General features: G+C 43.8%; 1 protein-coding gene across 1 annotated transcript; it reads left to right on the forward strand.

Annotated features, from left to right (window-relative positions):
- Positions 1-339: 339 nt before the first annotated feature.
- Positions 340-2,320, forward strand: SODALDRAFT_333027 (hypothetical protein). Its single transcript, XM_028611863.1, has one exon. The coding sequence runs from the start codon at positions 479-481 to the stop codon at positions 2,075-2,077; it is 1,599 nt and encodes a 532-aa protein (XP_028466256.1). The 5' UTR covers positions 340-478; the 3' UTR covers positions 2,078-2,320.
- Positions 2,321-13,276: the final 10,956 nt, after the last annotated feature.

The raw sequence follows: 13,276 nt of genomic DNA on the forward strand, positions 1-13,276 counted from the left end.
GGTAAATCACTAATTTAACGCCCTATATTCCTTTCGCTCTTCCGCTTCCTCCCGATATTAGCGGGTATCTTTATCAGTGCTCTATATTATCAACGTATCTATTTTATATTGTCTAAAAGAAGACCTCTAATATAGGTAGTAATATTATATATAAGGTAGGTCCCTTATAAATACACTATATCTAACTTTAAAGTGGATTCTAAGTGCCGAGTATCTAAATGTACCTGCGCCCTAGTGAGGCTCTTACCTAATTAGATACATCTGGGCGTGGGTCCACGCGTCGGCCCGTGTAGTTACAGTACCGTAGGTAATCATAAAACTCACGACTCCCAACGACCATAACGCGAGAACGAAACCATCGCCGGTCAACTCTCCAATTATTACTGCACATATACAAGGACTCCGTGGATTGTAAAAACGCCGACACACACTATTCCTACGGAGTACCCAGTTCGAGGGCTTGCTTCCTCCGGCAATCATGACATCCCAGCCCACCGTCTCTGAGGAGCTCCTCTCAAAGCTCACCTGCACCCTGGAGCTAGACCTACACGGAATGATACGGGACATCCCCCCAGCACTCCCTTCAGCCATACGACGTGACTCTGCTTGTTCATCGCTTGGCTCACTCGACATCCTTCCCGCCGAGCTCTTGCTGCTCACCTGCAACCTCCTGGACTTCCAGTCCCTGTCTCGCGTCTCCCGCGACTCTGTGAAGGGGAAGGAGGTCGTGGAGGCCTTGCCAGCGTACAGAGACGTAATAGACCACGCGCCCGAGGTACTGACTGCGCTGGGAAAGACACAACTGCTCCGCTATCATTCCGCGCCCTTGCTGCGCCAAACCCTTCGATCAGGCACGTGCGCCTCCTGTTCCGACTTTGGCGGCTTTCTGTTCCTGCCCACCTGCGAGAGAGTCTGCTTCGAATGCCTGCACCAGAACCGTGCATTCCGGATGACCACCCTGGCCACTGCCAAGCAGTGCTTCGGTCTGACGTATAGCCAGCTGAAGAGGATTCCCATACTACACAGCATACCCGGCACGTACTCGGTTAGGTTCCAGGTCTCGCGCCGGCGGGTTTATCGTCTTGTGTCCGTGAAACAGGCGAAACGGCTGGGGGTCGAGGTCCACGGATCGGTCGAGGACTTGGCCAAGCTCGTGCCGGCAAGGCGCACCGTAAAAATGACCACGAGGCAGTTCTGGGTCTTCAGGCGTTTTCACGAGGCACCGCGGGAACCTCCGGGCTGCGACTTGTCAAGACACATGGTGGAGGACGATTTCGGCGGCGTGGCCTCCCTCCGCTTCCCTTACTTGACGGAAGCCGGGGGGGCAGACTACGGACGCCTATGTCGAGGATGTCGTCTTACGTACGACCATTATCGGCAAGGCGAACTGCCCACTACCGTGCTGTCGGAACTTGCCCCGCCAGGCGTCGATCCGCACCGTCCACTTATTGCGGCAGTGTCTCGGCTGCGGTCGAGGGAAGGCTTCTCAGATCATATCGGACACTGCTACGGTGCCCGTCGACTGCTTGCAAAGTGGGGAGAAGTCCGAAAGTATCACGGCGGATATTGTGTTCTGGACATCTATGAGCAGGTTGTCAACAGGAAATCTGGAGAAGCTGCAGGCCAGAACGCCCCGCAAGATCGCCTGCCATTAAGCTATGAAGTTCTCAGATGTTTTCATACGGTCGACGTGAACGTAGAGGATCGCCCGGCCCTCCGGCCTCTACTCTCCGTCCGCAACCAACACTACCGCACCGCGTCTCTTTCCTGTCTCCTCGGCCAGCTCAGCGGTCAGCCCCTCAAGCTCCCGCCGGGCTTTATCCTCTTCATACGCCTCGGCATGCTCGAAACCAATCACTTTGATCGCTTGACTGACAAATATACCAGACCAGGAATCTACTGTGCCGATCAAGGAGCCATGTGCTCCCAAGACTACATTATTTACAGATGTGGATGTGTCAACAAGGGCGCATTCAGACAGTGCGATGTGAATACGACGCTCAATCCAACTTGCAGTGCGATGGCCTGGGACGAACTAACGATGAGTTACGCAACTACTGCTCCAAGCACTTGGTGAAGGAGAGTAAGGCGAAGGATGAGTTTAGAGACCGCGTTCCACGGTAAAGCATGGATTACCATCACCAGCCTCTGTCATGTTAGAGCACAGATCATGGTGGTCATGGCGCCTCTCATTGTTCGTGACGGTAGATATCAAACACAAGAGCTATGTAATAAGTATGTGGCTGAGAACGAATGAAGCGCCCGCCTTACCTCCGGACTTGGTCATCGCGAGCGTCGTTGGTGGTCTCCCAGTGACCCCATATACCTAATCTACCCCGCCTATAACTTCGCCTATAACTTCGCCTATAAGTTAGCCTACAAGTTGGCCCACGAGTTAGCCCACATCCAAGCCCACCCCCCCCCTCCCCTTTATCTTAATGAGGTCTGCCGTGGTGTAATATAAACGCTACTGTAACTGCAGTGGGCGAAAATAGGCCAAGCCAAAATAGGGACCTTAATAAACGCCTTCCAAGGATAACCGTTATACTAACCATCGTGGCGATATCGATAAATAACGGAGTTAGTAGTTAACGGCGTGGAGGGAGGACTAACGGTAAAGGTAGGTGGAGGTAATAAGCAGGCGGATACTTATAATATAACACGATAACCATAATAGTATTTAAGGGTTAAGAAGAAAAGAGCTTTAGAAGGGTAAGGCTATCTATAGCTAGGAATTTACTAGATCGAATAGAAAATAGAGTAGTGCGTTAGTTAAGCGGGGCTTATAACAATTAGAATAATCGGGTTAAGGTATACGCGAGATTATCTCTATTATATTCCTCTAGACTAAGAGCGTATACCTGGGTATAATATATATACTAAGCTATAGGTGTAGAGTGGCCTATATCAAATAAAGCGTAGTCAAAATCGTTATAAAATAGGTTAAAATTAATTAAGGCAATTATATACAATTTGTTCCTATTTCAGACTATTAGGGAAACGCTGCCACCGTATTTTATATAGTGCAGATTCTATAAGCGTCCACCCGGATTATACTCTTAGTAATCTATAAGGAACTAAGTGGTATTATAGATTAGCACTATATATAATCGGGGATACGCTCGGATCGCCGAGCACTCGGCGAGACTAAAATTACTATATTAGCGTAGAGGGGGAAAAGTCCCCTTTTCCTCCTTAAGTTAAAGTCATAATAATATACGACTATTAAGTCCGAACTATACCCTCCGCTACGGTATATCTTTTCCCTAGTATTATAGCCTATTCCTTAATAAATTCTTTAACTTCTATACCTATAAGGTTACCGGGCCGAAGATAGTATTAAAACGGACTTTACGAAGCACTGCCAACGCCGCGCGGGCGGATACGGGCGTGTAATAAGAAGAGCCTATTCGAGGTATCGAAGAGCGTTAGGACTAATGGGATAATAATAACGATACGGCCTCGTCGTTATCCCTTAGTTCGGTGCGAACGCGGATATTATCTATAGATAGTCGTCTATGAAGACTCGATATCGAATAAGCGAGGAGCGCCGAACGGTTAGCGAGCTACGCGTCTTCCGACTATATAGGGGGACCGTCCCCGACCACTACTAAGAACCTATTCGCCCTACTAACGCGTTAGGTATAGTAGTAGCAAGAGTTTAACCAGTAGATACAGAGGCAGAATAAAGCTATCCTATAAAGGCTTATCGAACGCCCGGCGATAAAGCGCGAATATAAGAAGCCACCGGTCTATAACTATAAGACCCTAAAAGAGAACGCGACTATTACTAAGATTAACGACTAGGTATCCACGGTTAAGGCCGGAAACCGTTTTCGGGTAAAGGCCCCCGTGCTTTAGCTAATTAAATAGGCTTTAACTAAGCTAGAACGATTCTATGAGATATCGTGGCGGAGCTATAAACGGAAGCTCTTATCGCCTATATATAATAACTTTAAGGCGTTGATTCGGCGAGAACACCTATCCCGCGACTTATAGCACTTCTACTACCGGGAGGAGCTATATAAATTACGTATTATCGGCGAGATAACGCCAATAAAGTTATTCGAATAATGAAATAACTACTATCGCCTATTAGGGTAAAAGACGCACGGTAGCGAAAAGCGTGCGTACGACTATTTTCGATAACTACCCGTACGGTTCCGCGATAAGCTTCGTGAGCGGCGGGTTAAGCTTAAAGAGGCTTATACGGTAATGTAGGAGGCGTAGTTACTTTAGGAGATATACTCCCCGAATAATAGGTCTAATAGCCGGAAGAGGTCTTACTCCTACTATTAGAAGGATAACCCGTCGTAGAGGGGACGGTATCTATCCGCTAAACGGTCGGAAAACACCGCGAAAGGGCAGTAATAAGCGATAAAATCTTTATCGTTAATAACCACGCCTAACGCCTAAAAGACCTTTAGGTTAGATAAACCCTTTAATAAGGAGTGCTATAACTATAGTAAAAAGGGATACCGGTTTAAGAACTACTATAGTAAAGACCGTAAGGACGGTAGTAAGGGCTTAGCGAAGAAAAACGCTAATATAAGTAATATTTAGGTCTAGGGGGAATTAGCCCTCGACGACGATATACGGATTACTAAGATCCTTAATAGTCCGGGAAATAAATCGGCGTAGTATAGGGGGTAAGCATTATATCCGTAGAAGCCCCGAAATAGGTCCTAGTCGGTAAAGTCGCGCGAAGAGTTATGTATATTATCCGAGAAGGGCGTAAGGTTAAGCTTAGCATTAACCTTAATACGGGTATATAAGTCGATATTATTAGCCCGGCACTAATAGAACGGTTAAAGTTATAGCCGTTAGGCAGAATCCAGGCCCCGGCTCTAGAAGGTTTTAATAGCCGAGCGGCGAGTAGCCACGGAGTATATAGCTTAGCCTTTTATTTAGTAGACTCTAAGGGAAGGCCCTGACTCTTAAAGAGAGTGTTTATTTACACGGACCGGCTAAAGGGGTTAGGTTACTTACTATTATCGAATAATAGTATAGGTTAGGAGAGTATCCTAATCGATACGGCTAGCCGAATATTCGGCTTTAGACTGCTCTTTATCGCGGAACCCGAGGCCTAGGCCTAGGAGGTAATAGAGTAGAGGGCAAAGGCGTATATTATATACGTTACTATAGCCACCGCTATTACGGGTAGTACCCCGGATATGACGATTCCGTTAGTAGACGACGATAAACCACGGCCTAAAGGCGTGCGTTTGCCTTTTAGTCTATAATAGTTCGAAGATATATTTTCGGAAGAAGTAGCGAAAGAACCACCTCTATTAGAGGACGCAGAATATTCTATTAACCTATAAGAGGGAAAAGAGCCCCTATTCGGGCCCTTATACCCGCTATTACCTACGTAGCTTAAGGAGCTAAAGAAGTATATCGCCGAAGGTATAGCGAGCGGTTATATTCAGAAATCGACTAGCTTAGTAGGGTTACTAGTCCTATTTATACTAAAGAAGCATAATAGCCTTCGCCTATATATCGATTATTATAGGCTAAACGCTATCACGATTAAGAACCGGTACCCGCTCCTACTAATTAGGGAATTACTAGATCGTCTTTCGGGCGCTTAGTACTTTTCGAAGGTCGATATCCGAGACGCCTATTATAGGATCCGGATTAAGAAAGAGAACCGCTAGAAAACCGTATTTAGAACGCGGTATAGGCACTTTAAGTACACGGTTATACTATTCGGTTTAACGAACGCGCTCGCGATATTGTAGGCGTATATTTACCGAGTACTCGCCGGTTTACTTAATATCTGCTATATCGTATACCTCGACGATATCCTAATCTACTCCTGTATTAAAGAGAAATACACGAAGCACCTATAATAGGTCCTTAAAAGGTTATAGTATTACTAACTATATACTAAACTATCGAAATACGAATTTCATAGGGACCGGGTAGACTTCTTAGGGTTTATAGTAAGCCGTAAGGGTATTACGATAGACCTAAAGAGAGTATAAGCGGTAGCCGACTAGCCGGCGCTAGAATCTTTTAGGGATATATAAGTCTTCCTAGGATTCGCGAATTTCTATAGGAGATTTATTAAAGGGTACTCGAAGGTTATAATACCCCTATCCGCGCTATTAAAAGGTAGTAAGGCCGGCGTGAAAAAAGGGCTATTCTATTTTCCGCCGGAGGCTTAAGAAGCTTTTAAGAGACTAAAGGTCGCTTTTAGCTCGGCGCTTATTCTACGCTATTAGAACCCTATACTGGATTCTAGTCAAGATAGACGCGTCGGATAAAGTAGTATCCGGAATTTTAAGTTAGAAGCACGACTCGTAATAACGACTAATCGCTTACTATTCACGAAAACTCACCGATACGGAATAATAGTAGGCTATAGAATAATAGGAGTTATTAGCTATCGTGGAAAGCTATCAGAATATACAGTGCTTATACGTTACTATAGGACTAGCACCAGACTTATATATAGATAGGGGGATCGTAGTCAGGTCAGACTATTAGAGGTACGACGCGTCGAGGTTAAGTAAGCTAGTTAGCTTAGAAGTCAGCTTAGATCTAGTAAGCTAGTTAGCTTAGGAACCAGCTTACACCTAAACTTAGTCTTAAGGAGGCCTCTCGCCACCCACTTAGTTAGAAAACCTTAAGTAAGTATAAAAAGAGGAGTGCCTTCTATAGTTCCTAGAGTCTTAGAAGGACTTAACGAATAATCTTATCACGATACCCCCCCTTTAGTTCCTACCAGTCACTAAGTGATCTTATATCGTTCAGCAGTCGCCTATCACTCCTCACAGTATACCTATAACAAAAGCTTAGAGTACTAAAAACACTACCTTAAAGGTATAGGGTAGGCGTTTACGGTCCTAACGGACTATAAAGCCCTAAAAGGCGTGTTACGGGCGCCGGCGTAAGACCTTCGCGGAAGGCTTACTAGATAGGTATATCGACTTATATCTTTCGATTTCGAAGTATAGTATCGCCCGGGAAAGATAAACCCGGCGGATAGTGTATCTAGGAGACTAAACTATATAGGGGGGGGAAATATCCTATAGCGATATCCTCCCTACCCTTTTGAGTAAGCTAAGTCTAATTAATAATATATAGGCGAGCGTTCGGCGATAGATCGTATAAATCCACGCTACCCTAGAGAAGGCGGTTCTTTTCGTATATATATAGGCCGCTAGGAGATTATTTTAGGAGAAGGACCTTAAACCTAAAAGATAACAGGTCGCTCCGCTAAGTGAAGATATCGCGTAGCTAAGCTCTAAAGCAGGGCGATAACGGTAATAGCTACCTTTAAGCCTAGAAAACGGCACCTCGTGTATCGTCGTCGTAGTAATTACACAGGCTAAGAAAACCTATAGTGATAATACGATAGCCCGGCAGGCCTTTACTGATTATACGCGGGAGGAGGAGACTAAGGCTAGGGTTACTATAATCCCGGATTAGTATATCCTACGCTCTATAGTGCGGGAGCTTAATAGGGGCGAAACGATAAATCGTCTTACGTCTAGCGAAGAGTTTAAGTAATTAGTTAGAGAGCTATAAACTACTAACGCTAACTATATATCTTTAGCGGCGAATATTCGATAAAAGACCAGAAAAAGAGTAGGGTACTCTCTCGACGAAAATAGTATACTACGTTATAGGGGAAGACTAATAATCCCCGAGGAGGCGATGATTCGGAAGGAGATTCTACGCTAATACCACGATAACCCCCGTACAGGGTATATAGGTGCGAATAAGATACTAAAGCTAGTATCGAGGAAATTTTATTAGGTTAACCTAACGTATAACGTTCGCGAATACATCGCCGTATACTCGGCTTATTAAGGCGCTTAGGTACTAAGGCATAAACGGCACGGATAACTATAATCGTTACTACTACTATCGTACCCGTTTTAAGAGCTTGCTATAGACTTTATCACGGGTTTCTTACCCGCGAAAGGCAGGGATAGTTAAACCTATAACGCCGTGTTAGTAATTATTAACCGCCTAATAAAGTACGCACTTTTTGTGCTAACCTATAAGATACTTATAGTACCTTAGTTAGCTGCTATCCTTTATAGCGAGGTTAAATATCGTTTCGGGAGCCTAAAGGGAATTATAAGCGATAGGGATAAGCTTATCACGAGTCGGTTTTAGGAGGAGTTCTACTATAAAAGGGCGACTACTCGCCGACTATCCACTATATTCTACCCTTAGACGGATAGGTAGACCGAATAAACGTACTAGACGCTACTTAAGTTCCTAAGGATAATAGGAGCGGAGGCCGCTAAGTATTAGCCGATCTAGTTATAAAAGGCTAAGTTTATATATAATAACAGCCTATATAGTTCTATTAGGGTATCCCTATATAAGGCACTCTACGGGTATTACCCGAGGATAGTAAAGTACGTTAAACCTAGAGATAATACCACGGTATAAAGCGTTAGAGAACGTGTTAAACGGTTAGCGGACGTCCGCCGACGGGTCCGCGCCTATTAAGAGATAGCGGTTAAGACCTAGGCTAAGTATTATAATAAGAGGTATAAGCCTAGGAGTTTCGAAAAAGGAGAATTCGTAGGGCTAGCCACTATTAATTTTCTATTTAAGGCCGGCTTAAAACTTATACCGCGTTATATCCGGGTAAAGATTTTAGAGCGAATCGGCGAGCTAGCGTATAGGGTTCGCCTACTACCGTAGTATTTAAGGATATATAATATGTTTTCGGTATCGCTATTAGAACCGTGGAAAGACGGGCTTATAGCTAAGGGTTCGGCGAATAACCTACTACCGCTTATAGAAGAGTAGGACGAGTAGGAAGTTAAAGATATCGTAGCCTATAAGGAGGAATAAGGACGGAAGTTTTACCTCGTAAAGTGGGCGGGCTAGCCCGTGGAGTATAATACCTAGGAGCCCGAGGACTATTTAGGGAATACTCTAGCTATCGTGAAGCGTTATTAGAAGTAAACGAAATATATATATAAGAAGTAGGACGATTACTAGCGCCGAATAGCCGGTATATAGAATTAAACCATGAGTAAGAAATTAATACTATCTTATATAGCGGAATAGTGAATAAAATAAGGGAAAACTATATATAGGGGTAATAATACTAAAAGGCGACTATAAAACGACTAACCTCTAACCCTATTAATATAGCGCCTACGGCTACCGGAAAAATCTATCCCTTAGTTATTAAAACCCTTAAAGGAGTCGTTATCGCTGCTAACGACGATAACCTTCTCTAAAGAATTAGTATTCTTTATCTCGATATTATCGGAGTCGGACTTAATACCCTCCTCCTCTATCTCCTCCCCCTCGGATAGGGTAGCTATAGGCGATAACTCGGCGATGGCCTTTAGGCTATTAGCGGCTATAGGCGAGGCAGTAGGAGAAATAACGCTAACGGCACTAGTGTCGCTAGCGATACTAGTAGCGGTATCGGTGGTGTCGGCGGCGGGCGATACGGGAGAGGCGGCGTTAGCGGAAGCAGGCGGCGATTACTTAATAATACCCTCCTTATTATCTGAATAAACGTGAACCTAGGGCCTATAAGCGGCGGTGCCGCGGCCGGCGAAGGGGGCGGATATAAGGGGGCGATAATAGGGCTTACTGGCGTTCGGGAGGGCGGCGGCTAGTCCCTATAGGCGAGGGAACGAGTTTATACCGCACTAGTTAAGGCCGGCGGTTTAAGCCGCACGCTTGTCGGGGTATTCCTCGACGTCCGCGCCCTAAAGCTCACGGACGGTATATCGTAGCGTGGTAAAGGTAATAAGGCTACGGTCTTTAGGGGGCGTAACTATACTTATAAGGGAATAGGCCTTATCGGCCTAAAGGTTATCGACCTAGAAAAGGTTAGTATAAGCTAACCGAACGGCGAATAATAGGTATAGACCCGTATTATTAGGTTAATAGTTAAAAAAGACCGAATCGATAATAGTTCGTCGAGTATAAGGCGATTAGCGTTAGCGGCGGCGGGAGGGTAAGCGGCTTTATCTAAAGCTTTACGGAACTATTTATATATAGCCTAAAGCCGTAGATAAAAGCGGCGCCGACCGATCGGCGTTAGCTTTTCATCGGCCTCCTTTTAGAGGACGCTAATAGTAATATTCTAAATAGTCTAGGTAACTCCTAAAAGACTATCCGGAATCTAAATACTTTAGAAGCCGAATACTCGGCGAAGATAAGGATAAACTTATAGATATACATGCCTAGTGCGAACGAAGATAAACGACGTACCTATATACGTTAGAGTTAGAGTGGTTAATATAATCTATATAAATATCGGTGGCTAGGGAAGCTATATAACGACTATAAGGCGGATTATTAGAAAAGCTCCCTAACCACCTATTATCGGTATTATAGGGTATATAACGTAACTCTTAGGTAACGCCGAGTGGAAGAGATATATTAGCGATCGTTTAACGCTAGAAAAGAAAATAAGATAGAAATAATAGCGACTATTCGGCGGTAATATAAATATAAATATAAAGATATAGTAAACCTAAACGTAAAATAAAGAATAAAGATTATATAAGAAGAAGGAAGAAGAGAAGAATAACTACGGGAGAACTATAAGAACTTTTATCTATAAGGCGAACGGTCGCCTTAGTTACGAATCCGGCCGGAGAGGGAGTAAGTATAAAGAACGGTAAGAATAAATTTAGTATTACTATACACCACGATAATAAAGGAAGGTATAGCGATAAGCGCGATATTATAAAACGCGGTGAGTAATCGCTGGCTATTACACGGGACGCTAGAAAGGGAATAGTAATTAGTAAGCGAGTTAGCTATATAATTACCGCTAACGGTTTACCAATTACCTAATAATACATGGAAAGAAGTCGTGATAGTTAGAAGGAGGTACGTAGCCTTACTAACGCCGACTAATTATAAACGCTGACCGGACAGCGGACTTTATATAAGGCTAAAGTTATATACACGCCCTACCCGGTAGGGGGATAGAACTGGCCTAAGGGACTAGCCCCGTTAGAGAGGGGGTAGTATAAGGAACTAAGTAGCACTATAGATTAGCACTATATATAATCGAGGATACGCTCGGATCGCCGAGCACTCGGCGAGACTAAAATTACCACGTTAGCGTAGAGGGGGAAAAGTCCCCTTTTCCTCCTTAAGTTAAAGTCTTAATAATATACGACTATTAAGTCCGAACTATACTCTCCGCTACGGTGTATCTTTTCCCTAGTATTATAGCCTATTACTTAATATAATCCGGCCTATTACGTAACCAAAAAGACTATAGTCTATTCGATATACCCCCTAATCGCCCTAAAACGTTAGTTAGGCGATTAAAGCTATTCGTAACCGGCAGATAATCTAGCTATATAATCTTTTCGCTGTATCCGCCCTTGAATTCATTCTCTAAGTCCTCTAAATATTCTATCCGGACTTCCTCTAGCTATTTCTGCTATAACCGTTCCCGTATATCCATCACGCCCACCTAGGACCTAAATATCTTAAATTTCTCGCCGTATAACGCCTTCGTTAATCCGTCTACCACTATTTCCCCGCTCGTAACGTATATTACGAGTATTTACCCTTATTCCTTTACTTAACGTAACTAGTAGCCGTGGATATCGACGTGGCGGAGGCGCGTTATTAACGTGCTAATCTCTTAATTAACTAATCGAATCGTTTAGTTATTATCGTATAAGATCCTTAATTCGGGATCGTTAAATTCCACTCCTATACTAAGTAATAGGCATTATATAAAGATACCCTCTTTTATACCTTATACTAATGCTAATAGCTCTGCTTCCATTATAGACGTCGTGACCGTATTCTGCTTATTAGCGCGCTACGCTATTATACCGCTATATAAGCGTATTACGTACGCTTAACTGCTTTTTTAATTAAGGGTATTATCGGTAAATAAGGCGTTAGTGTAGATTTCGATAGTATCGCCACCTCCTAGTTCTAACGTAAACGATTAGCTATTAATTAGATAAAGGATTAGATAATCGGCGGCCTTATAGTGAATAGCCCCTGGATTAACGTTAAACCGGTATAGCCTAGATACTATAAACGCGATATCAGGGCGCGATATCACTACTACGTATAGTATATATCTTATTTTCCGTTAATAGCTTTTAATGGCTATTAAGGTCCCTGAATAGGGCAGCAGTTCTGCGATCTTAATTAGGTGTATTAGGCGATAGTTACTACTATACTTACTGTTTAGCTTTAAAAGGTATTCTAATTTAGTAACGTAGTCGCGTTATAATAGCTAGATTTTATAGGCGGCGCGGTCACGAATAACCTTAATACTAAGGAACCACTATAGAGGATCGCTACCTTATAGGTTATAGTAGCGTTATAGGTTATTAACTGCCTACTCTATCTACGCCTTATATTATTCCTTATAAGCTATAACGATATCGTTAACGTAGAAGAATAGGATTAAACCGCGGCGTAGAAAATACCACGGTTCTTACAGCACTATCTAGAAGCCGTCCGCTAAAAGGATAGCCGAAAAGTGCTTTTACTAAAGTAGTGGAGACTCCTTAAGTCTATATAACGCCTTTTTCAGGTGTAAACCACTCCTAGGGGCTGAAAAGCCTGGCGGCGGGTATATAAAGATATCGTGGGGGAGGGGCGCGTGTATAAACGCGTTTATAACGTTAAATTATAATAGCGTGAGGTTAAATCGGGCGGCGATAGCTATTAACGCGCGGAATAACCGTCCGGCTAGCGTTACTATATACGTCTCCTTAAGGGAGGATTAATACTGCTAATCTCCTCGCACTATAAGCCTTACCTTATATTTATATAGAAACCTATACTTATCGAACTTATATATTATCACCTATATCGAATTAAGAATCTAATATCTATCTGCTACGGACGCTAGTACCCGTATCCACGACCCTATCTCCTCGTGGCTCCGTAGGTAGTCTTCTTATACCTATCGGAATAGGTGGCCGTAAGGGTATAAGGGTATATCGCGAGGGTTCTTCGGAGGAGGAGGGAGGTCTTTATAGTAGATCTTTACGGTTATCGGGGTAACTATCGGAGTACCCGCCGGAGTAACCGCTAGGGTTATATTTCCCGATATAGCCTCCCGGGTTATGCTTCCGGTGGCTGCCGCCGGGGCCGTGGATTCGTAGGGTATTATTAAGCGTCGCTATAGCGCTATAGGCGTAGACCTTTTTAACCGTAATTTAGTTAGCGGAATCCTATTTAATATATATATATTAGGTGCGTAACGGCTAGCGTTAAATACTACTACCTAATAGTCTCTTTTCTAGCTATCTCCTTACCAAATTAGTTACGCTCCTTT

Source organism: Sodiomyces alkalinus, assembly GCF_003711515.1.
Source record: "Sodiomyces alkalinus F11 unplaced genomic scaffold SODALscaffold_5, whole genome shotgun sequence".
In the NCBI taxonomy this organism is placed as follows: Eukaryota; Fungi; Ascomycota; class Sordariomycetes; order Glomerellales; family Plectosphaerellaceae; genus Sodiomyces; species Sodiomyces alkalinus.